Raw genomic sequence first — 27,643 nt, 5'->3', positions numbered from 1 at the left:
AACCCACATCGCCTGCAATGGCAGTCGGATTCTTAAGCACTGTGCCACCAGGGAAGCCCCAGGTAAACCTGATCTTGAGAGACGCATTCTTGAACCTGAGCTGCAGCTCCGCCCTGGGGGCCTGAGGACTTAGACATCCCAACTGACTCCTGCTTTTAAAGCCAGAGTGGGTCTCGGGCACTTTGAGACTTGCTATTTGTCACCATTGGCGTGTGTATAACCTGTCTCAGCGTGGAGGGATTTGTATCCCGCCCATGAACTGCCCACAGGCTCGCCCGCGGGTCCCAGTGTCCTCACGACTGCGTCCTCTGGGCACGCCAGTTGTCAGCTCCCCAGCACACCACCCTGTGGCCCTGGGACGCTGCCCCAGCGGCCCACATGAGCCCTGACAGGACAAGCACAGGCACAGCTGGCGACATCTATATCGGGGCTTAATGGGCAGCTTCAGAAGGCAGACAGAAATGCCAAGCGCTGGCAGACCCAAGGGTTTGGGGCCAGCTGCAGGGGGCTGCGAGCTGCACACGTAACAGCTGCCTGAACGAAGCCAGCAGCACCCTCCCACCTTGCTAGTCATGTCACCCCCGTGCCTGTGCTTAGGGTGTCAGTCCTTTTTCTGTGTCCACTACCTACTCCATTCCTAGAGCACAGCTGGCAAACAGTGAGCACTCGGTAACCACTGGCATTTCATTATCAAAATATTTAATAATGTGACTGGTACTTTGGTCATGCCCTCCGCCCCACCCTTCCCCTACAGCAGCACTGCCCTGACAAGCCATCTTCCCTGGGGACACAGAGGGCTGGGATGAGAGCAGGCAAGGGGCCCTCACAGTCGGGAGTGACACCTCCCCTCTCTCCCTAGTCCTGCCCTGGAGGATACAGCAATAATGCTTTAATCAAAATGGGTCAGGAGTTAGAACCAGGATCAAATGGAGGGTAGATGGAGGAGTGCCAACGTGGGGAAACACACAGAGAAAACTGGCTTGTGGACAAAGGGACAAAGAGAGGCCGGGTGGCTCTGAAATAGCCACTTCTAGGTACAGGCTGATGACAGAGGTTCACGTTTAGCGTGAGAAGGAGAGACACGCTTTTCCAGGCCTCGGCCCTGCTGAACCTCTGCCTTCTGACTTGGAATCTGAACGAGCAGGAGTCTGAGCATATCCCTTCTTGTACCAAAACGCAGACACCGCTTAGCCCTGATCCCTTCCACTGGCGGCCTCCAGAGCTCAGGCCTTTATCGCTGTCGGTGCAACTGACACCTTCAGGGCCTTTACAGTTCCTCCTCTCCTTCCGCCCCCCTAGCCAGGACCGTATACTGTGTGGTAAATCACTTCTCTGTCATCAAGGGCTTTGTAGTTAATAGATATTGTTTAATAATCTTTAGGACCAGGCAGCCTCTATGCTCTGTTAGTCCCCAAACAATGATGAAAACCTCCCCTGACGTATTCCCGGCAGCCACGAGACTAGTTACCCATTCATAAATCTGAAGAATGCATGTCCTGTTTCCCAGTACCCGCCCCCCTGCCCCAGGTTAACTATAAAACTGTCCTGGGCCCCCAGGTGGCGTGGAGCGCTCCCAGACCGCCGTCCACCTCAGCCCGAGCCCCAACCCACCCCGTAAGTGACCCTATACTAAACTGGTCTTGATCGCATGGAGCTGCCCCCTCATTTCTTGGTCTCAAGGTGCCTTAGTTCAGTGGGCACTTTGCGTCCCCTCCGTCCTCCAACAAGGCCCTTGAGTCTTCCGTGGCCTCAAGCTTGGTGGTCCCCTTCCGGTGGAGAGTCTCCTAGCCCGTGGAAGCCTCGTGGGCTGCGCTGGCTGGTGCTGGGCCCGGAGGCTTTGCCTCGGCCTCCTGGGGGGGTGCACTGTGGGACCCGGCGAGGGCCCTCCAAGTTTCTGCTGCGATCGGGTCCTCACATTTCTCTATACCTGCGTGAGGAGCAGAGAGGCAATGGGAGAGAAAGTGAGGACGTCCCCAACGGTGGGGACGGGGAAGGCAGGTCCCGAGGGTCCCTTAATAATTGCCTTTCATCCCGTTCGCTATCATTAGGGCTCCTGTCACCTCTTCAGCAAGCAGGGAACACCAAGCCAGAATAAGGTGAAAAGCCTTACAATGCCTGTACCGCGTCTGACCACTCTGCAAAGCAGTACCGCATACCCAGCTTGTCGCAGCCTGAGATCAGCCCTACCGGGTAGTTAGAAACGAGCATCCCCATTTGACACACAAGGACGCGGACATTCAGAGAAGGTGCCCGAGGCTCTACAGAAGCAGGTGAGCAGAGAAGTCAGGATGGTCCAGCATTTCTGGTTTCAAGCCCCAGGCTCCCTCTGCCCAAGCAGGTGACTCTGCTTCTCCCACACAGGCCTTCCTCAGAGAAGGACCCGCTGAGGATGCAGAGAGAAGCCAAGCCCGCACACCTGGGGTCAAACTCAGGCTCTGCTGGGACTAGCTAAAGGCCTGAGGTACGCTCCATGAGCTCCGAGCGTCTGTTCTCTCACCTCTAAGTGAGAACATCTACCTCTCAAGGCTGCCGAGAGGGAAGCCAGTACAGCTCACGCCCAGAGCAGACGCTTACTACGCACTAATTCTTTTCCCTTTCTGCATCACTTCCTCTCCTCCCAACGTCCCCCCGGGCCTGGCCGGGGGACAGCAGGTGGAGGGGGCACTGGTCACGTGAGGTGCCATCCACTGCTCCCCCTCCAGGGCAGGGCAGGGCACAGACTCTGTTAATGCCTCCTGCCCTGCATTCTTCTCCCCCTGAACCCGGACGATGCCTTCCTCAAAGGGAAGCTCTTCCCCGGATACAGTGCTGGTTACCATGACCCCCGTGGGCTCTTCCTCACATTTACCATCCAGACCAGGTCCATCGCTCCGGCAGCTTCTCATTAGCAAGAGCTTCCTAAGGAGAGCCAGAAAGGCCACGAGAGAACATTGCCATCCCAGCGCCAGCCGCGCAGCCCAGCCTCTAGCGCCCTGCCTCAGCCGCGGGCCTATCTGCGCGGCCTCCACGCCCGCCACCGCTGGGCGACAGGCAGAGAGCACAGCAGGCCGGCTTTGGGTTTTGCTCCAGAGGCTTTGCTTGGTAGCTGCCTTTGTCTGCACACCCCAGGCAGAGGGGCAGGTGCCCTTGGTTTCTGAACTTCAGAGTCCAAGTTCAGAGGGAAAACGATTTCCCTGGATGCTGCCCCCTCTGTCCTGGGGTCTACGTCCAAAGCCCTATCGCTCTCCCTAAGGAGGAGAGGCTGCCAACCTTCGCAGCAGCTCCGGCCCCTTAGGAAACACTTCCCAAGCACCACACTCCGTCCAGACTCAGAGTCTTTGGAACTGGCCCCCAAGGAAAAAGCGAAAGTCAGAAAAATCGCACGGGAGGAGAGAGGCTTTGCATGCACGCTAAGGGCACAGGAGTTACAGACTCGAAGAAAATACTCACAAAAGTCACGGGACTTGAGGAAAATACTACCGCGCGTGGGTTAGGGCCACACTAGAGCTATGGAGACACATGGGGATAACAGAGGACAGGTTAGTGGGGCTGGGGGCCAGGCAGGGGTTCCCGGAGCACGTTCAGCTCCCGGCTCCGAGTTCCTGAGGTCTGGGCTGGAGCGAGGCTCAGACTGGTGCAGAGCAGCTGAGCGCCGGATTTGACTCCCACGAGAAGTGAGGCCGGGCAGGCGGGGCTCTGGCCCTCCCTCTGCAGGACTTACCCTCTGTCTCTACTCAGGGATGACCGCCAGCCCAGGATCTCTTTGTACACCAACCGGCAGAGGAGCTGAGGGGAGGGAGGGCGACCTCAGCGTGCAGCACGTGGCTGGTCCCCAGCGCTAGGTGACCGCTCGGCTGGCTCACAGCGTCACTCCGCAGGGGTTCACCCACGGGACGCAGAGTGGTTCCGAGCAAAGCCCTGGATGGCCGACACTTTGGACCACTTTGGACACTTCGGAACTTTCCAGGGTCCCAGCCCCGCAGGACAGGGCCCCTCCCCATACCCATCTGTGCACCCCAAAGCTCTTACCAAGCAAGCCAGGATGTCGGCAGTGATGAGCATGTAGAAGACGTTGTTCCAGCCTGTGGGGGAAATGAGCCCGGCCAGCAGAGGCCCCAGAGCCGCACCTGTGTGGAGCACAGCATGAGAAGGGCCCTGCACCAGGGACCCTGGCCTCCCTGCCCGCAAGAGGGCAGCATCCCAAGAGTGCGCCTGAGACCAGGCTTGGGGCGAGAGTCACAGACCTATGGATCCAGTGCCGTCGATGATGGCCGTGACGGTGGAGAGCGCCTTTGCGTTGCCCTTCAGGCTCTTGTGAGTCCCCTGGGGAGAGAGCAGAGTGGGGAGGCCTGAACCGAGAGGCGGCACCGAGCAGGACCGGGACCGGGACCAGGAGAGGGACTGGCTCAGGGAAAGGCAGCGAGGGGGGCTTGGAGCTGGGAAGAAAGGGGGGCCGATGGCGGATTCTGAAGGACTTTGAGGATCTCGTCTCTGCGGGCGGGGGGAGGGGGAGAGACGTGAAGATGGGTCTGGAGACAGAGGCCCTGGCCGATCCCCGAGGTGGCTCCGCTTACCAGGTCAGCCGAGACGGCAGTGGTGATGAGGGCATAAGGGCCGTTGACCAGGGCTCCACAGGTGAGCAGCATTACTGACGTGGTGATGGAGACGGCCCAGTTAGAGAGGAGAGGCCACCGCCACCCCCAGCCCCAAAGCGGGTGAGTCCCCCAGGCGTCAGGCTGAGAACCTCCACTTCCCCGAGCCTCCCACCCACGTCCCCAAGCCAGCCTCGCGGTGTCTCCACGGCAGCGCCAGCTCCTCACCTATGGAGATGCTGATCCCACTCTGGCCAACGTAGTTGTACAGGAACATCTGAGAGAGGAGAAGGCGGAAGACAGGATCACAGCCCGGCTTCCCCACGGGCTGCCTCTGTTAGACTGGAGCCCGGAAGTCTGGGAACCCCAGGGGTCCCCTTTCTCCTTTGCCTTCTCATACCCAGGCCTCTCGGTCTTCCGGTCCCAGGGATGCAGGGTCTAATACGTGGTAATCTATCATTTCCCTTTGCCCCCAAAGTCTCCTCTCATATCGAACCTCAATCACTTATTCTTTCCTTGGTCAAGAAGCTCAGCAGCTGGCCTGCCCCTTCTCGCCAAGGCCACATAACCACGAATCCCTTTCCAAAATCCTGTCTGGATCTCTATCCTGTGCTGACCCTGGCTTCTCCTGCCCTGGCCGCGCACAGGGATGTACCCACGCAAAGAGACGGGTGTGTGCGTGATGCCCAGGCGTGCACAGGGTTCAGCGGCCCACGACACACACACACTTTGCCCTTGAGGTTCTACGCACCGTGGGGGCAGCCAAGATCAGCATGACGCAACAGGTGGTGGCCCTGCCGTTGGTGTAGTCAGAGATGAGCCCCGCCAGGATGCCACCTGGAACACAACGTGCACACTGCCGCCCCAGGCATGTGGGACCCCGAGCACTGCCCCATCACTCAGCCCAGCACGAACCGGGGCCGGGCACCCAGAGCCAGCTGAGTGTCTCCCTCCGCAGCCTTTCCCGCACCCACTGCTCACGGGAAGACCACCTGGGCAGGATGCCACCTGCCTAGGTCACATCCCACTGGACCCGTCCCATTTTTCTGCACCCTGACAAGAGAAGAGGGGGATGCAGCCTAGAGGCAGAGCAGGGCATGGCCTCACCTGCGATGCCACCAACATCGAAGAGCGTGGACAGGTCCCCAGACTCCTTGGCAGTAAAGTGAACTGTGGAAAACAAAAGCATGTGTTCAGACCTGGGGGCTCCGGGCAGACATCCTGGAGGGCCACCGCTGGGAGCGTCCCTGCAGACACCTGGTCCAGTATCACCTTCAGAGGAAGGAGTGGGGCCCATGGAGAAGTGACTGGCCAAGGTCACAAGCGAGTCTGCAGCAGTTTGGGACCAGATGCCCTTTCCGGCCCCCAGTCCTGTCGGATGGCCTTGACCTCCCGGAAAAGCCCTTCTATGAAAGCACTGGGATCTGGCCCCTGAGGACCCTGTCCCACTGGGGGTACAACTGCTCTCACTGAGCCTCAGCCTGTCCAGCCCCATTCCTCCCTCCCCCTGACCGAGCGGCTGGTCCCCATAGAAGCTTGTCACCTCCATTTGAGGTCCCTGCTTATAAACAGAGCCAGGAAGGAGGCTTGCGGGAAAATGGGGACCTCAGGTCCCAGACCTCGCCCTAGAATTAGAAAAAGGGACGCCCAGAAGCTTGACTCGTAGCCCAGCCCTCAAGGTTGACTCACACTCTGTAGCCAGCATCAAGGCCACAGAACAGAGTCAGCGACCGCAGGGTTGCCCCGATGCTCTACCCCCGTCGTCGAGAGAGGCCCCTCAGATGGAGCCGGCGGCGGGGCTGGGGGGGTGAGTTACAGCTTGAGACCTGGCCCTGACTCATCCCCACCGCATCCTGTTCGGTGCGAGGATGCTGTGTGGAGAGCAGCCTCGTCCCTCCCACGGGGCCTGGAGGGAGCCCGGCAGCCCTGGCTGAGTGGTCCTTGGCCCTGGTGGGGCTCTGAGGCTCTGAGGCTCTGGGGGCAGAACTGCTCCCTGACAAAGTAGCTCCACGTGTGGAAAACCAGAGATCCAGGACAGGGGAACATAAACATCCTTTTCAACCGCAAGAGTGACCTCTCCTCATCTGTCCATCCTCGGGCAGGGGCAGAGGCAGGGGAGAGGAGGGCCACAAGGTGGGCAGCCCAGCAGACCCACGCACAGGGCATCAATCCCCCGAGGCTCCCGGCAGCCCTCCTTGGAAGAGAACAGCATTTACTGCCAGGCTACAGGCAGTGGGGGTAGCTCCTCAGGCCCTCTTCCTTGGGCTGGGGGAGGCTTAAGGGGCTCCTGGAAGCGCTCAAAAGGCAGACCGTTTCCAGCACCCTCCAGTCCCGCCCACCTATGAGCCAAGCAGCCTGGAGGGGAGCTTCTCCTATGCCTGAGGCTGGAGCAGTTAGGGAGGATTGCAGAACAGAGCTCTGAGTTCCTAACCCCGACTCAGCGCCAAGGGAGGAAGAGTGGCTGGAATCAGGGACTGGGTGGGGGGCGGGGGTGCATCTGCAAGGTTTAGCTCCCCATTAAAGAAAAAAACTTTCCCTCCTGCCCTAGGAGAGGTTCAGCAGAAATCCTGCCTATTCCTGGAGTCGTACGCGTCACGTGACAGGTTTCCTCCTCAGAGACCCCTCCGTCCCTCACCTCTTCTTCCCCAGGTACTCACCCACATTGAAGATGTAGAGGGGCAGCCAGTAGAGGAAGGTGTAACTGACCAGCTTGGCAAACAGCAGACACAAGGAGAACTCGACCACACCCTGGGGAGCATAACAGAGGGCGCGATGGAAACGGGGGCAAGACGCCCTTGGTCCGTCAGCGGAGCCCCAACCCAGCACTTTCCACCGCCCACTGCACAAAGCAGCCTCGAGGACCTCTCCAGCCTCAGTAACAGCAGTGTACCTGTGGCCTGGATATGCTGTGTCAGGACAAGTCTCCCGTGTTCCCCTCCCCAAGTGGGCCGCCCTCCCTAGGCACTGCATGTAAAGAAATTCTGGAAACCACAGGTCACCCTGAGCATCCCCATCTCCTGAGACCCAGCAAAAAAATCTAGAGAGCCTCTCTCCTCCTTCCAGTCCACAAAAGACTCACCGGGATCCAGAGCGCCCCAAAAAAGCTGATGGCAGCGGGCTGAGCACTTGGCTCCTTGGACAAGGTGACAGCAGACTCCCGGCCGTTCCCTCTGTTAGAGTGGGGTCCATTGCCAGGGTCCTCAGCGTTGTCCCCGTTCTCTTCCAGCTCACCCTGAGCAGAGAAGAGCCCTTGCTGTGGGCGCATCCACGTACCACCTCCCACCAGCTGGAGGGACAGCCCATGTGAGAGGTAGGGGCTCCCACGCTGGAAGAGGTATGTGTCCCCTTCCTGGACTGGACTAACATCCTGCCAGGCCCGTCAGGCTGTCGGGGAGCCCCCCGAGGGCGTGACTTTGGCCCTCACCCAAGGGCCTGTGAAGTAACTGTGGGCACACGGGCCCCTCCTCCAACTCCCCAGGCCTCCCTGGGACCAGCCCCCGGGTGGAGTGGAGGGCAGGGATAGGACTGGGGGCCACACTCACATGGTGCTGAGGGGGTGAGCAGTCCACGTCCTCTGGGTCTGAAAGAAAAATCTTCTAAGAAGCTTCCCAGCAGGCCAGGCCCTCACCTTGCATGGCGTGTGGTCCCCACCCCTCCTCAAAGGGGGTGAGTTGACTTTCCAGCACAAGGGAGCATGGAACCGGGGCTCCAGAGACCACCTTCGAGGTCTGGGTCTCCTAACAATAAGTTGTGTCACTACTGCCTCGTGGACTTTCGTTCTCTTGCTACAAGTGACCACGGCCCTGACTCCCTGGCCCGTCTGTCAGGGAGCTGGGAAGAGGCAGCAAAGGTGGAGAGGTCCCCCCAACCTTTCCCTCCTCAGTCTCACGTCTCATGGAAACGCTCAACAGCCCAGGGAAGCAGGCGTCGTTATACTTCTGTCACACATGAGAAAACTGAGGCTCAGAGAGGTTGTCTGTCCCAAGTCACACATCTGTGGCTCTGACCCCATGATCCCACGCTACCCACTGCCTTCTCCCAGGGCCTGACCGGGAGGCTCGGCTCCGGCCCTGTGAGGAGGGAGGGCTCCACTCACATTCAATTAAGAAGAAGAAGGTGACGAGGCCCATGACGGCGGTGATGATGCCGGGCACCACAAAGGACAGGCCCCACTGCTCATCCACCCAGACGCCGGCGATCAGGGAGCCCAGGATGTTGCCCACGGATGTGTGGGAATTCCAGATGCCCATGATGAGCCCCCGCCTGGAGGGGAGGGAGGGAGGGAGGGAGAGAAGAACGGGAAAAGTGAGAAGAGAAGCACAGGGCTCCTGGCGACCGCCGACCAAGTGCAAAAAGCTGGCTGCCTGCAGCCTCTGAGCTGCAGACCCCCCTCAGGGAGGAGCGGGAGGGTTTGCTGGTGTCAAGGGAGTGACAGCAAGGCCGGGGGTCCCGCTCCCCAGCCGCTCCCTGAGCAAGCGCTCTCTGGCTCCTTGCTGCCCCAGGGCCCAGAGCCCCAGCCCTTTCTTCTCTTGCCCTAAGGCCGTGACTCTGAAGTCCTCAACCAGGGGTGACTCTGCCCCCAGGGGACACGGGCACCGTCTGGAGAGTTGCGACGTCCCAGCTGTGGGTGCGCTAGCGGCATCTAGGGGTAGAGGCTGCTGAACACCCTACACTGTGTAGGACGGTCCCACAACAAAGAATTATCCAGCCCCATATGTCAATAGTGCCAGGGTTGAGAAACCCTGCCCTAAAGAAACTTTTGCACAAAAGCCAGTTCAAGGAAAAAGAAAAAAAAATATATATATATATATAAAAATATATACAAACGCATATATATGTGTGTGTGTGTATACAAACACAGTTTTATAGGCTTCATTTTTGTCTTCACGCAAAATGGAAATTCATCTATTAAGAGGAAAAAAGCATACCTGAGGTTGCAGGTTTTAAGGATCAAAACCTTAGCAATGAGAAAATCAGTACTGCTTTTAGTCACTAAAACATGTGTATCTCGGCCTGTGAAAGTCAGCAAGATGGAGGCAAGTTTCTAATCTTTGACCCTGAAATCACATCAGGGGCCACGAGGGACCCACCAGCCCGGCCCCCCAGGCACCGCCCACCCTCCTGTCCCATCACACTCACTTCCCCTTCCCGAACCAGTTGCCCACACAGGTCACCACGGAGGGCCAGCCCGTGGTCTGGACGAGTCCGTTGCAGATCTGCAGGGAGGGAGGAGAGAGGCGGGACAGGCCTGGGCTGAGCGGTGCAGCCTCTGGGACGGGGGCCCCTCCGCAGCGCACACTATGCACCCCCTTCCTTCACCTGCGTGCACGCACCCCGTAACCCACCAGCTGATTTCTCCTGTGGCCCCAGATCCCCACGGCAGAGACCAGGCCTCGCAGGCACCTCCACGGACCTCAGGGTAACGCTCAGCGCAAACTCACTGAGCCCACGAGGGTGACCACAGGCAATGGGCAATGGGACCCCGCATCGTGATAAAGGAGCACAGGGCTGGATGCGCCGGGACCTGGGGTGGCTGGGAAGGACCTGCAGCCTCTACTATCTTTCTGTGCCGGGAACAGAGGCCTGAGTGCAAGGCCAAGGCTCGTACCTGGATAAGAACAAAGTACCAGAGCGCGTGGATGTTCCAGAAATACCCCAGGCCAAAGAGCGAGGTGAAAAGGCCGCTGAGCAGCATTCCGGCTGTAAGGTAGTAACGGAGGGGGAGCCGCTCCCCAAAAATGCCACTGCAGAAGAGAGGGTTGGATCCATGGTAATCTCTGCTACCTGCGCCCTTCGGCTCTCTACCTCCTATCTCTCCGCCCCCCCCACCCCAAAGCCACTGAAACGACTCTGCTAAGGTGATCACCAGTGACCTCTGTGTTGTCACACGCCAGGGACACCCTCGGTCCTCCACTCGCTGGGCTCCTCCGCTTTATTTGACGCTGCTGACCAAGCGCCTTGAAGTGCGCTCTCCGTGGCCTCTGTGAGGTCACCGTGGCCCACCTGCCTCCCCCCTTGGCTGACCAGCGCTCCTCATGCATTTTCTCTTGCATCACTTTTATGGTTTTAACTACCAGCTACATATACGTTACACAGCCCAGCTGCATAGCTACAGCCCTGAACTCTCCCCCAGAGCGTCACGATCATATCCAGATGCCTTCCAGACATCTTGACTGGGATGCTCCACAATCAGGACTCCTCTGCCTCTGCCCCCCACCCTGCCCCGTGTCCTGTACCCCTCATCTGAGTGGATGTCGCCACCACGTTTGGCCACTCAAGCCAGAAACCACGGGGCTACCTCCGTTTCCTGCCTCTCCGCCCCACCCTTCACAAGCAACCTCCAAGACCTGTACCTTCTACTTACATCTCTCCAGTGCGGCGTTACTCTTTCATCTCTATTACTATTGTTCTCAGGTGTTGCTCAATGCTCAGCTGAGCTATTATCAGATCTGTTCCTTAGTGTGACGTGGTACTCAGTCCTACTCTCCCTCAAATCTACCTTCCGTCACCCTCACAGCGATCTGTCTGACGTGTTAATCTGAACATGCCACCCTTCAGAGGTTCTCCTGTGCCCATGGCCTGGTACACAATGACCTCATTCTTCAGCCCCATCTCCTGCATTTTACACTCTGGTAAACCTGTTACTTGTCCCCCCAGATCGTGCTGTTTCACACTCGCCTTACTCTGCCCATGCCATTCCCTCCACCTAGCCATTTCTGCATTGCCAAGCCCAATTCTTCTTCATTAGTTCAAGTGTCATCTCCTCCAAGAAGCCTTCCCCAACCCCTCTTCTCTAATCCCAGCTCACATTAAGTGACCCCTCGGAGCCCCCAGGGCGCCCCGTGTGAAGCACCTGTCTGGGAGCCACCACTCCCACACTGCTCTATAACTAGCTGCTGTTATCGGTCACTCCACTAGACCGTGAGCTCTCTGGAGGTGGTACCCTGCCTCAGTCATCTTTGATTCCTGGGAACAAACATCATGCTTGCTACATAAAAGCCGTGCTGGGGTCTTCCTAGCATCCAGGGCTATCCTTGAAGGACAAACCATTTTCCAGCCACACCGCTGACACTGCCATCTGAGTGAATAAACTCAAAAGGACATCCAGGAAAGCCTTTCCAGGGAAAAGAGCTACTAAAAGTGGGAGCTGGCCAGGTGAAGGAGCAGGCTCGGTAACCGTGGGAGCATGCTGGCTACGGGCTGACAGGACGTGTGCAAGTCTTGTCGTCTCATTTCCACCTGGGGGGGGGTCCCCAGCTTTTTCCCTTTGACCCTGCTGCCCCCAGGTCGGCCAAGGGGAGAGGCAGCTCTGAACGGTTCTGCTGCGGGCAGTCACAGGCTCCGCCTCTCTCTTACCTGATAAACATGCCGATGGCATAGGCCACGAGGAAGGCGTTGTCCACTGCCCCCAGGAGCTCCTTGTAGTTGCTCTGGTCTGAAAGCCGATGGGAGAGGCACAATGCTGGCTGGCTGCTTGGACAACCCTGCAGGAAGCCCCTTCTGGCCCCGGCTGACCCTCTCCTGGGTAGGGGGAGTGGGCTGTGGGGAAGAACAGCTTGCCCCGCTCTTACCAAACGGGGCCCAGTTGCACCACGTGGTGTCGTTGAGCCTGTGGGTGTCGCCGATGGGCTGGATCATCTCTGAGCAGTTGTGGTGCAGACGGCTCTGGAGGAGTCACGGGTGCACGGGTCAGGGGCATCCTGTGGCCCCGAAAGGAGCAAGCAGCCTCCAACACACCAGCCCCGCTGCCCCCTCGACCGGACCCCACGCTCCCTCCTCCCGCAAAAACTGGCTCCAGGGGCAAGTGGCCACAGCAGAGCCTCGGTGAAGGGCAACGGGGGTCGACGCGCAGGGTAGACACGGGGCCCAGGGTGTCTGCTCTCTGGCTCCACCCGCAGCCCCCGACACCACCGTCTTGGTGAATAAACCCAGGAAACTCTCCTGGGAAAAGAGAACTGCTGAAAGTGGGACTCTGCCAGGGGGAAGGAGCGGGCTCAGTGACCAAGGTAAGGGAACAAGGATGGTTATACGCCAAGTTCCAGACCATTCTACGGAAGTGTATTTCCGCTGGGGCCCAGCATCTCCTGCTTTCTTCCTTACGCCCAGGCCAGCCTCACCTTGACGACACTGATGGGCTTCCTGGACATGTGATAACAGGTGTAGATGAGGAAAGTGATCAGCAGGATGAAGCCGCGGTACCTGCAGGGAGAGGTGGGCAGCTGGGCTGGCAGGGCACTCGGACCTCCGCCTCTACTGTGTCCAGGAAGCATGCACCTGTGCCCATTCTAGCAGCCTCAGAGCCCCAGCACCGCCAACTCTTCTACATCAGGCTCCCCTCCAGACACAAGTTCCTCGGGGCAGAGGCCAAGGGGAGGGTAGGAACAGACGCCAGAGGCCAGAGTGCTCCGGGGGGCCCCAAGTCCCTGCTCCTGCTACCGAGGCCTCCCGACAGAGCTAGCCCAGCATCAGTGCCCTAGACAACACCAAAGTACCGCCTCCTGCTCTTACCACTGCCCATCACCTCTGCTTCTCTCTGGCCTCACTAAGATCGGGGTGCCTCTGTGTGTGTGAGAGATGGGGGCAGGGAGACAGAATTGTATTTAAAATACTGGACATGCTGGGAGCCGGCAGGAGGCTGATGTGGGAGAAGGGTCTGTCTTTAAAGTGAGGTCGGGACTTTCCTGGTGGCGCAGTGGTTAAGAATCCGCCTGCTAACGCAGGGGACACGGGTTCGAGCCCTGGTCCGGGAAGATCTCACATGCCGCAGAGCAACTAAGCCCATGCGCCACAACTACTGAGCCTGCGCTCTAGAGCCCGTGAGCCACAACTACTGAAGCCTGCGTGCCACAACTACTGAAGCCTGCGTGCCTAGAGCCCGTGCTCCGCAACAAGAGAAGCCACCGCAATGAGAAGCTCGCACGTTACAACAAAGAGCAGCCCCTGCTCGCCGCAACTAGAGAAAGCCCGCGCGCAGCAAAGAAGACCCAATGCAGCCAAAAATAAATTAATTAATTTTAAAAATAAATAAATGAAATAAAGTGAAGTCGACTATGCTCTCAAGCCTAGAACACGGCAGAAACAGCACCTGCTGTAGCCCAGTAGGGGCGGAGCCCAAAACCTAGCTGGAAATGTGGCAACAGAGGGAAAGCTGGTGACAGAACCCAGGTCCTCTGCCCTAGTCCGTTCCACTGGACAGAGGGGTCATCCTTTCCATCTGCGGCTCACACATCACATGGGCCCTCTCATACAGTGCTTCTCATCCCATGCGCCGGTCTGGGGCGGAAAGAACAGTTCAGCCAGGCCCCACCGAAGTTTCCGCTGTGCGCTCCCCCTTCCCCTTCTGCCGAGGCTCTGAGGAAGGGCTTCCAGGTCCTCCTGAGTCACGGCATCAGCTGAGACGAGTCAGCAGCCGGGAGCCAGGAAGTACATGGAAAATAGACCTCAGCACGGACTCCAGCCCAGGAGAAAGACCAGAGCCTTGGTTTCTTAAAGAGCCCACGGAGAAGGTGGGGAAGAAGGGGAAGGGGGCCTGAAACCCTTTCTATCTCTGGATCCACGAACCAAAGGGCCAGGACGCTGGAGGCTCAGTCTGCCCTCTCCAGGGATCTGCCTCCAAACCCCAATCCCTTCCTCCCAAGCATGTCGTGAAGGCTCCTGCTCGTGAGATGAAGGGGTGTTTCAGCAGAGGCTGCATTCAGGCCGGGCTACCGGGGCCCTTCACCCCTGGACTCGTTCTCTGCCTCGTTCCCTCCACTGCCTCACAGTTTATCTTCTGAAGAGACTGAAGGTACATGTGCCCCCGCCGTCACCTGGCTTAACGTTTCTCGGTGGCTCTCCGTTCCACTAAGAACGAAGCTCTCTCTAGCTTGAATCTTACGGTCTCTCTACCGCCCAGCCTCTCTGGCTCCCCATTGCCGAGGGTGCATGGCTCGGGGGGAGTCACCAGGGGTTCTCCAGGGAATCTGGGGTTACTCCAAGGGACTGTCACAGTGACCCTGTGACATACACAAGCTTGGTGGCAACAATGTTTTCCACTTGGCAAATGGCTCATGTGACTCCTACCTCAGGAACTTGCAGAATCTGGTGGCAGGGTTGGGGGTGTCTCTGAGAGAACTGGAGAGGCTGCCCAGTGAGGCTTCTTCAAAGTGCACAAGATGGAAGAAAATCACAGCCCTACAGATAACACTCACCAGTGTCCTGCCCGGGGAGCTGCTGAGTCCGGAAAAAAGCTGGAAGCTTTGAGGGATGACTCTAATTTACTGTGTAACCAAATGAAAGTTCCTAAGCCTTTTTTGCCTCCGGTTTCCTCATCAGATGCCCACGGAGGACAGTGCCAACCACATCCAGCTCAAAGACCAGGGAACACAATGTAACTCTCACCCTAGTCCCTACGTGTCTGTTGGGCCACCTTTACGACCCCCGGGATCAGCTGAGTCTATCTCGGCTGCCACCTGGATACAGCCGTTGACCCTGGTGACAGATGAGATCTCCTCTGGGCCTGAAGGATCCCCAGGCCCCACTGAGCGCCCCCAGCACTGACTGTCCTTCCTTGACAGGCCAGGCAGGGAGGCCCAGGCTGCAACTCAGCCATGCCGAGCCCACGCAGGAGATGCTCAGACACAACGAGGGATCGAAAGGCACAGCCCCGCTGGCAGCCACCTCGCTCCTCCCTCGCTCCTCCCACCACGACACTGCTTCAGCCCCAAGTGCCAACACCTGCCCACCTCAGGTCACCTGCCCTGGCTTTCTCCAGCCTGTGGTCCCCGGTGTGCTTCCTTATCTGCCTTCTGGAGTCCTGTCCCTCCCAACCTTGCGTGGCAGAAGCTAAGACAGGACAGCAGGCACACCCAGGCCCATTTCTGACATCTCGATTCTCTCTGGCAGAAACAGGACTGCCTTCCCATCCACATCCTGCCATGTGCCAGGCACTGTGCTAGGGACCCAGAGAAGCTGTAAGAGAGACCTCTGCCCTCCAGGGGCTCGCAGGTCAGCAGGGAGACAAACAGAGTTGGTGCGACAGTGCCGTAAGAGAGGGCAGCCCTGCATGACACGGAAGCAGGGGCGCCGAGGCCAGCTGGGACGGGAGCAGTGTCAGCAAAGGATTCAGGAGGTGAGGCTTCAGCCGCATCTTCACAAACAAGCAGGAGGTGGCCAGGTCCACCAGGGCTGGGGCGGGAAGCGGCGCCAGGGAGAGGGAAGTACGTGTGCCAAAGTGCGGAGGCGTGAACAGCAATGATACCTGACTGGGGAACGCTATGTAGCCAGAGGTCTGGAAGGTGGGACTGGGCCAAGCATGGAAGGTGAAGGAGTGGGGAAGGAGGGAGCGGACAGGTCATGGAGGGCCTAGGGTGAGTTTCAAGTGTCTCTTGGGGTGATGGGGAGTCACTGAAGAGGGGTGGGATTTTCTAGGTCGGAGGGTTCCGGACACCTCCCAGGCTAAGCTCTGCCCTGCTGATTAGTTTGGGAAGCTCCAGACAAGCTTCCTCGCAGAAGGTAGGGCTGGTTCCCTCTGCCTCATCCACACTGCCAGCCACCCTCTATGGAGACCCTCGGTGGTGCATCTCAGGGAGCTGGTGTCTGTAAGAGAAAAGAGCAAGGACTTAGGAATCAGGCGAAACCTGATTTCATTCCTTACACCTGTTAGCGGTCTGCAAAGTAGTGTTTATCACCTTTCTCATAGGGCTATTGACAGGTTGATGAGACGATGCATAGGACAGCTCTTACATGTTCCTCACACCCAGCGGACACTTAAAAATGACAGCTACTACGATTTCAGATTTTGAGGAAGGAAAGCTGGAGGCGGCGGAGGCAGCCCGCGCTGCTCTGTTACGGGAGGTGAGCAGGGTGTGGGTTAGCACCAAACTCCTCTGAGCGGTGGTGGTTCCAGGCCCTGGATTTGCCTGTAAGGTAGGGATTTGGAGGCCAGCATGGCCACGCCTCCCACATGCCTAGTACACAGAGGTGGGCTAGAGGAACACGACGATGCCCCGAAGCTACCAGTGCGCATGCGGGAGCCTGCCACGGGGAGAGAGCAGAGGCTGGTCCACTGGGCCCACCCATGTTCTCCCTTGGGAGTAGACAGGGAGACTTAGCAGAGATCCACAGTCATGCAGATCTGCCAGGTTCCAGCCCTGTCCAGAAGCTCGGCCTGACCTCTCAGCTCTAACCCCATCCCTCAGTAGAAAACCTGACACCCAAGATAGCAGGAGAGTCACAGGGAGGGAGGCGGTGGGGCAGAAGGACCTCAACCTGCTGTGCGATGCTAGGATGGGCACTGGCCTCCTCTGGGACTCCCTGCCTGGACCGCAGCACCATGGCGGCATGAGCCCAGAGGGGCACAGCTAGCTGGGCAGAGCATACCCGGGGCCTCCCCTTAGTCAAGTCCTCTTTCCTTTCCACTCTGGCAGCTCTTCTGAGAAAAAGGCCAAGGTGCCATAGTTCAAAGGGGACTGGGGACATGGGTCCGGTGAAGGGCTGGGCTGACACAAAGGCTGTCGAACTCACAGTAGCTCACAGGGAAGATAGCTGATGTGCTCCTGCTGCCTGTAGAACCCGCAAGTTTCACTTCTGCTTTCACAAGCCCTTCTTGCAGAAACAAGAGGCCCCAGAAAGGGAGCAGGGGGGAAAATACACAGTCGGGCTTCGCCTGGCTTGCCCCAGAGGGGGAGGGATGGCAGCCCAGGTGTTGGCCAGGCTGGGCAAGCAGGCCAGAGACCCAGGAACGTGCGTGGCGAGGCCCACAGACTGTTCCGGGCAGGGTGCCCACCCCATGACCCTCTAAGTCTGTGTTAGCGAGAGGTGGCACTTTGAGAGTCTCACCTCCCCCTGCACGGCACTGGTTACTGAGTAACCAAGTCAGATAGAGAGGTGGACTAGCTATCTCTTAACTATTAGCTGACAGTCCAACTTATTCTTCCAAATGAGCACGCTAATAGCTTTATGGACCTCATTAAGACTCTGCACTAGAAACGCTTCTCAGGTTAGGGGCAAAGAACAACGACTGCCAAAGCAGCAACAGATGACAAACAGAACCCCCAAAGGACCTACTACCACCACCATCACAACAACAGAAAACAAGAAGTAGCCCAGCAGAAGAATGCTGACCTCAGGAGACAGTGGGAAGAGGTGCCTTCTCTCCAGTGTCTGCCCAGTCAGCCCCCGGTCCCTGCACCCCGCTCCCTGCTTTGCAACCACATTGCTGACGGTGCTGATGGCTCCTATCCCCATGGCAGGCCGACAGGGAATTAAACTCCCTCACTGACCAATCCCTACCACTTCCTGCCTCAGCCCAGTCCTTAAGCCAAGTCTGGGGCAGCTGGTAGATGTCTGGGGTAGCTAGTAGATGCCTGGGGCAGCTAGTAGATGTCTGGGGCAGCTAGTAGATGTCTGGGGCTACTCAGGTGGGGGCAGACTGGACTGGCTGTAGCTGCAGGTGACCTTGACACTTGCCCGGAGGAAAGTACCACTTGGTGGCCTGTCCTTGGACGTGCCTGTCCTGGGACTCAGCAGATCTGAAAAGGAGAGAGGGCTGGGGACGGTAAGAACCAGGCTGCTGGTGACAGTGCCATCACCCCGCCCCCTGCCAAGCCCTCCGCTGCCCCTGGGACACCCTGGTAGGGAAAGGTCAGCCTGGAACAGACAGCACAGGGCAGAGCCCTGAGCCAGGCCTTCCACTGACAAGATGGGACGGGGACAGGCCAGGTCTGGGAGGGCCTCTGAGAACAGAGGAACAGAGCCCTCTCGGGGCTGAGACCCAGCCCAAGGACTCCTCCACCTGATGCCCCTCCTCCAGATGGAACCTGGGCATTTGCTCAGAGACATCAGGTTGACACAGGGCTCGGTCCCAAGATCCTTCCCAGAGAAGGGGAGCCATTGGCCAGTAGCACAAGGAGCCCGGGACTTTCTAGAAGGAATTAGTAGATAAGATAATGGTCTTTTTTAGGAGAGAGGAAAATATAGGCTAGATTGCTTTGCCTTGAGAAGGAATCTCGGCAGGGGAAGCCTGGGTGCTCAGACAGAATAAAAAGACGTGGCTTTTAGCTACAGCATGTGGTTTCGTTTAGGTACCTGGAAAAACTCTGGAGGAGTGTGAGAGCTGGTAGGGTTTGGAAGAAGTGGTCAGCAGGTAGTTGGTGGTCTCTCTTCTGAAGAGCCGCTACACAAAGAGCACAGGCGGGAATGCGTTGGTGGTGGCGGGGCCCTCCTCCCCAGGGAGCTAAGATGAGGACTCTCCTCTCGGGATTCCCTGGAGGCTTAGCCCGTGGCCCACCCTCACCTACTCCTTCTCCCCAGCATGAAGGACCCAGGGGAGGAGGCACGAGCCAGACGGCAAAATGAGAGCAGTGATGCCGCCCACCCCGCGCCCACCCCGCACACCAGTTTGGGGGCAATCAGATGGGGGCGTTGTGGGCTGCAGGGACTCCGACCCTGGTGTCTGCCCCCAGTTCTGGCGTTGCTTCGGGACCGCTCAGCTCGGACCTCAGCACTCAGGTGGCACAGCTTGACAGGAAGAAGTAAGGTCTTGGCCATCCATACAGACCATCCCCAAAGCCCGGCTGCCTTCTAGACCAGTGCATGTGCGTGGCCTCTGAGGCCGACCGCCCCACCCAAAGCCAGGGAGGTGCGCATCAGTCTGCTGTGTAAGGAGGGAAAGAGGAAACAGCGGAGAGGAAGAGGAAGCAGAAGGCGGCTGGGGGAGAAGACAGCAGTCATGTGCGGGTGGGGGAGGGAGCCACGCAGGTTCACATGCTCTTTGGGGGTCAGCCTGAAGAGCCCGAGGAAGGGAAGGGGGTGGGGACAGGGACGGTGGGCTCAGCCCTCCATATCCTCCACCAGGCTCTCTCCTTCCTTCTCGGAGCTGCCTCTCGCCATCACCAATCTTTTTTTTTTTTTTTTTTTTGCGGTACGCGGACATCTCACTGTTGTGGCCACTCCGCACACGCAGGCTCAGCGGCCATGGCTCACGGGCCCAACCGCTCCGCGGCATGTGGGATCTTCCCGGACCAGGGCACGAACCTGTGTCCCCCGCATCGGCAGGCGGGCCCTCAACCACTGCACCACCAGGGAAGCCCACACACCACTCTTTTTAAGGAGCCCTTTCTGATGCTCTTACCGGGCATCTCTGGGCAGTTACCAGGAAGAGAAGGAAGACAAGAGAAAGCTACTTTGCAGCATCTGGGTCCCTGGTCTGAGGCCATGGCAGAATAGGGAAAAGGACGTTAAACCAAAAGACGCTGCGTCTTAACTTCTGGGTCTGTTACTGTGACCTTGGGCGAGCTGTCTCACCTCTCAGCCTCAGCTTGAGCTTCTTGTAAATGGGATAGTAAACTCCTGTCACATGAGGGTGCCCTAAAGACTAACTGAGATAACATTTCGCCTCTCAGCCTCACTTTGATCTTCCTTTGACTAAGGTAGTGAAGTCCTGTCACATGAGATGTCCATAAGGGTTGATGAAATGAGATGCGATGCATCCGGCAGCAGGACCTCAGCAAACTCCGGCGGGCAGAGCCACTGGTCCCCGCTGCAGCCTCCAGCCCACCTCGGCCCTGGCGGGCTTGGGGGAGGGCAGCGAGCTGGGAGCTCACGGCCCCTGCTTTCCTGCCTGCCCAGTGCCCCACCCATTCCTGCTCATCCAGCAGGAATGCCACCTGGCCCTCCTCCACAGGCTCCTCTCGTCGAGCCCTGAACTGCTCCCTCCCCACAGGCCCCAGGAAGCGGGCCCAGCCCCAGAATCAGCAGCCATACTCATCTCTCTGGCAAGATGCCCACGTTGCCATCTGTCCCCAGACATGCCCACGCGGACGCTGGCACAGAAGGCGGGGCACCGGCCAGGCCCAGGGCTGGGGAGGACTCAGAGGGGCTGTGGCTCCTGCGAGGACACTGCCTGACCCCGGGGGCTCTGACGGGAGAAGGAGGGGCAGTGCCATCCTCCTGGGCAGAAACTCCTCAGTCTCTGCCTTCTGCTTGCACACCTCGTGCCGCCTGCCTCAGCCTCCTGTCCGCGGACCGCGCCTTCAAGCCCCAGGCTCCCACCAGCTGCGGCTGCACGTGACCAGTGCTGACGACACAGGCTACGTCCTCACTGCCGTGCCTTCGCCGGCTCCACGGCTCCACTCAGAATACCTCCAGGTCCACCAAGGCAAATGCTACCTGTTCCTCCTAATGAAGATGAAACCCTCCCGCCACAGAAACTCACAAGCACCGTGCAATTACCAAGTACTAACTGCACACCAGGCACTGGGCTAAGTGCTTTAAATATCTTCTCACTTAATTTCACTAAAACCCTGGGATAGAGGTATATTGCTATTTCCATTTGAAGACAAGGACCTGGAGCCTTAGAGATTTAGTGATTTGTCTCAAGTCCAAAGGCTATGTTTTCTTTTCCCCTCCCACACTCTAATCGGGAGGAAAGACCGTGGGCTTGGGAGTCTAACTAACCTGGATTCAAGTTCACCTCAGTTACTTACTAGCTATGCGGCGCTTGACCAGGTACATAACTGCTCTGTGCCCCATTATACCCATATAATGGGGAATTAGGTGGGGAAACAAATAAAGGCCTTGCAGTGAACCACAAACACAATGCCTGGCACAGAGCAGTAGGAAATGCGAGTAGAAAAATAGTCAGTAATTAATGTTTAGTCAGTGCTTAATATGAGCCTGGCACTGATCTAAGTATTTTACCTGCTGCATCTCGAGACAATCTTTAATCCTCACAACGACCTGACGAGGTAGGTGTTACAAGTATCCTCACGGTACAAACAAGGAATCCAAAGCTCAGGGCCAGCCCACCCTCTGGTGTCCTGCTCCAGGACCGTCTGCTTTCTTCACTTCTGCTTAAAAGCCCTCCTTGGGTACAGGTGGAAGCAGCAAATGTGATAATGAGAGAACACGCCCTCTCTCCAGCTGGAGCCTTAATTCCGAGAAAGTAGGACCGTGTCTTAATCATCTTCGTAGGCCTCACAGTGTAACACGATAGCGTGCCTACGGTAGGAACTACACTGACGTTCGGTGTCTGTTAGGAGTCCAAACCTCCATGCATCAGGAAGGAAGTAAAGGAACACTTATCGTGCGCCCTCCATCAGCCACGGGAGGTCAAGGATGTTCACGGATCACTTTTGCCTTCAAGAACCCACCTGACCTTCACCCACGAGGGAACTGAGTCCCAGAGAAGTTAACTACACAAGGCACACAGTGGTGAGAGGATTTCAATCCGGATCTGTCTTAAACCTGGGAGATGTGGGAGAACACAGTGGTTGGAGTCACACTTTAACAAGTGTGTAAGTGACGTGTGTGCCTGTGGAGAGTTGTGCCTTCCTGAGCTCTTCTAAAATGCTGGAGTGGGACAGGCTGTTTACAGTGATCCACTCTCCCTGCCCCTCATTTTCTCTGAAATATAAGTTACTTTGGTTAAAGGGTATAATTAATGTATACGAATAAGACTCTACCAGGAACAATAGTGGCAGAGAGATACAACTTTGAACATATATGGTAATGAGATCTATTTTTGTTTATTATGGGAAAAAAAGAGTAGTAGAATATTTCACTTACATAAGTGTCTCAGAAGTTGTTTGCTGTGTGAGAAAGTTCTAAAGGTTTCTCAATGCCCTCTTGGTCTATGATCTGTTTCTATGCATCAGCACCCTGGTGGTGCTTTGCCTGGTGATAACAGTAGAATGTTACCAGTCATGATTTCAGCTATGATTTTAAATGTTACCTGGCTGCAACCTTACTTCTTTAATTTGAATCTAGCATCTTCTAGGTCAGTGGTTTTCAACTGGGGATGTACATCAGACTTTCCTATGGAGTTTTATTAAAACATAGATGTTTAGGACTTACTCCACACTTACTAAATCTCTTCAGTCAACATTCTTGGTATCTCCTTGTATATTATGTAAATTATGTATTGGGGTTTTTATATATCTCAAGATTTTTTCCTCTATAAAAATTATGCTCATCATTTTTATGAATCAGATATAATGTTCACTGTCTTCTTTGAAATTAGCCTTAGTGTGTTTTTAGACATTGTCTAATTTTTTTTTTTGGATTGGCTTTATTTTGTTTTACATACCTCAGGAATAATCAGACTTCCTTGTTAGCTGCATTTTTCTTGTCATGAATTCTCATCATATCATTCACTTTTGAAAATTATCATTAATAAGTTAATCCATACCTCTTTAGGTCTCTGTCCCTTACAGATAGTTTTTGTTCTACTCTGATGCTCCCTAAAGGTTGTGCAGTCAGCTATAGGCCAAAGGTTTTACCTTCAGCAAACAAGAACTGTCTCAGAAAAGCACAGGACCAGGTACATACTCGTGGGTACGGACTCCTGATGACATCACTCAGATATCTTTAAGAACATACCAGTGGACTGAGTCAGGATTTCCAAAACTCTTCAGCAAAGAAGCTGACCAGATTATGTGGTTGTGAACCCAAGATTCAGCAGAACAAGAATTAATCACTTAGGACTGAAAGAACTGATAAGGAATGACTGTCACGTTTGGAATATTACTGATGTTGTTATAGTGTTCAATCTTCTGAATATATAAGAAAGCCCTTTCTCTTTCTTCTTAAGTTGTCTGTAACCCATAACAATTTAGGAGACCCTGTTTTTGTAAACTGAAACATTTGTAAATACCTTATTCTCCCTGCCTGACTCCTCGGAATTCAGAAACCGTTTTTGAGTCTTCTTGCTTTTTATAAAATATGGTTATTTGCAAAAGTTCAATAGGAATTTTTTTCTTTTTTTTTAACCAGAACATATTAGAAAACTTGGTTTTACAACCAAGGCCTTGCCTGGAATGTCGTACTTGACAATGATGCTCATTTAATCAGCTATTGCTGCCACTTTTAAGGAATTAAGGTTGACAGCCAATACAAAACCCGCCTAATAAAACCGGCTTACTGTGTTCCCTTACACACAAATCAGGAAGGTCACTCCCTGGCAGGTCCAGGAAACTTAGGATATTTGGGGACCTCAAGAAGAGAGGAGTTTGCCTAAATTTATAGGCACAGCAGGTAAAGCCTAGTGGAGACAGCTTCTTGGCTCGGCTTCCTAATCTCAGAACAGTAAATAATAGAAGGATTTTAAAAGTCCAATCCAAGATCCCTTATGAAAACTTGCAGCAAAGTGAACGTAACAAGGCCTATACAGTAAATTATGTATATAGATGATCAGATCAAATCTAAGGAGACCAACCCTATTTCGTGATCAAGAATAATCTTTCTTTGAGACTATTTTTGATCCCAGCAGGGCAGACTGTAGGGGAAAAAATGTGTTTCTCTGGAGAACTGTGCGTTGCCCAGAGGACACCCCTCCAAGTTATCTGATTCTTGTCTTTCACTGAGCTTGAATTCCATGAAGTGGTAAGTAACTGGTAAGTCATATAAAATATGTCCATGAACTTACAGAGTTTCAATAGTCTTCCCTCCCAATCAGTTTTGCCTCAATATGCCTAACTTACAAATGGGGACGTTCTTTGTATTCTCTCTTTTCAAAACTGTGGTAAAATATATGTAACATAAAATTTAACGTTTAACCATTGTAAAGTACGCAGTTCAGTGGCATCAAGTACCTTCGTATTGGTGTGCCGCCATCATTACCATCCACCTCCAGAACCTTTTCATCTTCTCAAGCTGCACCTCTGTACCCATTAAACAATAACCCCCCATTCTCCCCTCCCTGGGTTTTTCTTTTGTGCCAATTATAACATCTTCTGGCACCCTCATTATGAGTGAAATAAAATCTTTTTAACACATGTTCATTTTTATATCCTTACGAGAGTCATGATCTTATCTTTTTCTCTGAAAAATATCTTTTAAGAGTCCTAAACTCAAAAAGGACCAAATAAATAATCTAATGAGTGGGGAAGGTTGGGAGTGTGAGGACTGTCCCCAGTGAGGGCTGTCACCAACTGACCATCCTGATTTGCCCGGGACTGAGGGGACTGGGGATGCAGGATTTTTTGTTTTAAAACGGGAACAAGCTGGTCATATTAAGAGCTTGCACCCCATCTAAAAGGGGCTCCTACCCCTAATGATATAATTGGGGAATTTAGGCCTGAGACTGTTACATCAGAGAAGCGAGGAATCTGGCTATCTACGTTGTTTTATAATTTGTAAACGATGGCAACTAACACAATATTAAACAAAACAAAAACACTGTGCAGACCAAGCAAACTGCTCCAGTGTGGCCTCTGATGAAGAATGGGCTGAAAGCCCTCCACCCCACCACACCCCCCCTGATCCGCGGCCTCCTCAGGACTCCTTGGTCGGGAGGAAAACTCCTGCGGAAGCCGCCGGCCCGCCGCTGGGGTGACTACCCTGCTGCGGCGCAGCTGCTGCTCTGATCTGAGACGCATGCCCTCCCGGGAGCGTGTCTCTCAGGGCCCAGAACCCCTCAAGGCAAGTCCCAGGACCACTGGGTTCTGGCCTTCGTGTTATCCAAGGGCCAAAAGAGACCAAAAGGACCACTCGACAACTCCAATGGCCACTTTTTCAGCAACTCCGCCACGCCCTGACCTCGGTTCCCTAGCCTGCAAGCCCGGCTCCCCCGGGTGCTCAGCGATAAAGGAGGCGCTCTGAAGGTCTCCCCGGGGTCGGGTGGGGGTGTGTGCGTGTCTGGAAGTGCGGACGCAAACGGGCATCGGTGGAAACTCTCCTGGGCAGCCTCCCAGGGAGGGGTCCTGCGGAGGCGGAGCGAGCTAGGGCGTGCGTGCCACCCACCTCCCCGCCGACCGGCCAGATCCTGTCAGAACCCGCCGCCGCGCCGCCCCCCACCCCCCACCAGCACGCTGGGACTCCCGGCCGCCCGAGTTGGATCCGCCAAACCCGAGGGAGAGGGAGGCCGTCCTGGCCCGGCGCCCCCCACCCCGCAGGCCCTCTCACCAGCTGTCCCTGGAGAAGGCGCGGAGGAACCAGACGCCCGGCGCCAAGGAAGACCGCATCTTGCCCGGCGATACCCGAAGCGAATCCGAAGCAGAGGAGGATGCAGAGCTGGGCACGCGCCCCGAGCTGGCAGTCCCCAGAGTTTAAATGCCCCGCCGGCCGGCCCGCCCCGACGCCGCAAACCGTGGCCTTCAGCCCCCGCCCCCTTGCGCCTGACCGCCCTCGGGCCCGGCCAAGCGCAAAGCGCACGCCCACTGCCCATCCTCCGGCCGGCCTCGGGCACGGACTTTTCTCGTGCTCTGCCTCCGGGCTAGGGACCCGCGGCCCTCCGAGCCTCTGGGGCCTCTCCTTCGGCCTGCGCTTGTCGGCTCACTTCCCTCCGGGGAACTGAAAGCTGCGATCCCAGATTCAGTCAGCTCTGCGTGACCGACCGTCTACCCTCAGCTGCTCCTGCAGTGCCTTCCTATCCTGATTAGCTGTGGCGCAGACACAGATCGGGAAACTGAGGCAGGCTGGAGGGCCAGCGTCCCAGAGGACGCTGATTTGAGGTCAGCGCCCCCTGGGAGCGTAGGTGTCCCAACAGGGACTTTCTGTCCCACTCAGATTCCAGATTACGCAGTGAGCCAGACAAGACCCTACCGCACCTCGTCCACGGACAGACTGATACCCCCCGCCCCGCCTCTACTCCCCACGGTGACTGTGCAGCGGCCACTCCTGCTCTCCCTTCTGAAGGCCCGCAGCCATGCAACAGTGAAGGGCCCCTCTGAGGCAGAGTTCCGTGCTCTTAAAAGTGCTCTGCAGACCTCTGGCCTGAAGATTTCCAGGGTATGTTTCCACCTATAAAAAGCAGTGATTGTGAGATCTTTGTCTATGAACCCAAGGGTGAACTAACTATAGAGGGAAGCATTGGCCTGGAGAATAAAATGGTTAATAGAACGTAAACTAGGAACTTGTCTGGGCAAATAGATTTCAGCCCTAAGCCCACCCTGCCCCTCACTCCTAGGAGTGCCCAGACCCAAAGTGCAAGGTCAGAGAAGGGCAGTAACGGCTACACCAAACAGGTTCAGACCCAGGAGAGTGCGCTTGGCCGCTACCAGCCCCGGAATCAGGCAAAAAGAGGTAAACAGAGTTGTAAAACCCTCCGGTAACGCCAGGCAGTCAGGGGCAGGGGTCTCGTGGCAGAAATGAAGACAGCAACAAACAGAAGAGGGCAGGAGGTAGACGACTACAAAGGAAAGGGGACAGGGGATAGAAGGAAGAAGCTGTGCTGGGTTATGGAGCTGAAACACTGAGGAAGAGCACAGCTACCAGCAGCTAACTCAGCCCTTAATTATACCACACAGGGTGCCCAGACGTACATTCATTTCGTTCTTACAGGTCAGGGAGGTGGGCATTATCCATCTGAGAAGACTGACTACCCATGCTGGTTGGCCTGGGACAATCCCAGCAGACACCCGCAGTCCCAGAACGTATGATGGACAGCTCTGGGGTCAGTAACACCCAAAAGACATTAGGCCTGAAAGAAGGCAGATTAAGGGTGGAAAATAAAATGGGATAATGAGCTGATATCACCAGGAAGAGAGCTGCCTGTGTCCAAAGGACTAGAGGGAAGGAGAAAGTTGAATACAGAGGAGCCAGGGAAGCAGCTGAGGTCACTTGAAGCTACACGGGAGGAGTACGTGGATATCAGCAAGGGCTCCAGGGGTGCTATCCAGACTTCAGCAGTGGGGAATGTCTGTCTTTCCATTCCAGACAGAGAGAAGCCAACGCATAAGACGCATGAGCGCTCATTTTACATGCCCCTCTGGAGAAGGTGTGTTTGTGCCCCTCAGGGGACCATGCTTGTCTGTGGCTGGAACCCTCAGAGAGGCATAAAGAATACGCCCTCGTGGTGGTATGGCTCTTACTCATGCTGTGCCAGTGAGTGGTTGGGAGCAGGGCCAGTCCTGAGACAGTCTTTGCCTTGTCCTAGTGGCTTCCTGTGAATTCAGGGGCCAGGATGGCAGCAGGGACAGTCCTACCAATGTTCCTCACTTGCTCCTGTGTGTGACCTGACAGTATCCTCGCTTCCTGCTGCTTGGGGGAGTGACAAAGAAGGATACTTCTTTCACTCAGCTACACAAGCTCTCTGCCCTCGACTCACCTTCCTGTTATCTGGCCCCCTTCACATGCTACCTTCTCGTACCTGG

At 56.1% G+C, this 27,643-nt stretch overlaps 1 protein-coding gene across 1 annotated transcript; it reads right to left on the bottom strand.

The window, feature by feature from the left end:
• Window positions 1–786: 786 nt before the first annotated feature.
• SLC37A2 (solute carrier family 37 member 2) lies at window positions 787–25,579 on the bottom strand. Its single transcript, XM_079930451.1, has 18 exons — window positions 25,455–25,579; window positions 12,689–12,770; window positions 12,143–12,236; window positions 11,928–12,006; window positions 10,180–10,315; window positions 9,711–9,787; window positions 8,668–8,834; window positions 8,114–8,151; window positions 7,651–7,803; window positions 7,229–7,319; window positions 5,679–5,741; window positions 5,323–5,408; window positions 4,800–4,848; window positions 4,554–4,627; window positions 4,224–4,302; window positions 4,009–4,106; window positions 3,701–3,765; window positions 787–1,927 (listed from the first exon to the last, which is right to left on the bottom strand). Exons 1-18 carry the CDS (start codon window positions 25,511–25,513, stop codon window positions 1,912–1,914), a joined length of 1,506 nt encoding a protein of 501 aa, XP_079786577.1. The 5' UTR covers window positions 25,514–25,579; the 3' UTR covers window positions 787–1,911.
• Between the last annotated feature and the right edge of the window lie 2,064 nt (window positions 25,580–27,643).

Source organism: Stenella coeruleoalba, assembly GCF_951394435.1.
Source record: "Stenella coeruleoalba genome assembly, chromosome: 8".
Classification (NCBI taxonomy): Eukaryota; Metazoa; Chordata; class Mammalia; order Artiodactyla; family Delphinidae; genus Stenella; species Stenella coeruleoalba.
Note: the sequence above shows the minus strand (reverse complement) of the source record. Positions and strands in the feature narration are given on the sequence as shown.

Coding starts and splice junctions, on each gene's coding strand:
- SLC37A2 (XM_079930451.1), bottom strand. CDS start 25,513: ATGCGGTCTTCCTTGGCGCCGGGCGTCTGGTTCCTCCGCGCCTTCTCC. Junction 5,409..5,678: donor CGATGTTGGTGGCATCGCAG/GTGAGGCCATGC, acceptor GTTGTGTTCCAG/GTGGCATCCTGGCGGGGCTC. Junction 3,766..4,008: donor CCGACATCCTGGCTTGCTTG/GTAAGAGCTTTG, acceptor CCCTCCCCTCAG/CTCCTCTGCCGGTTGGTGTA.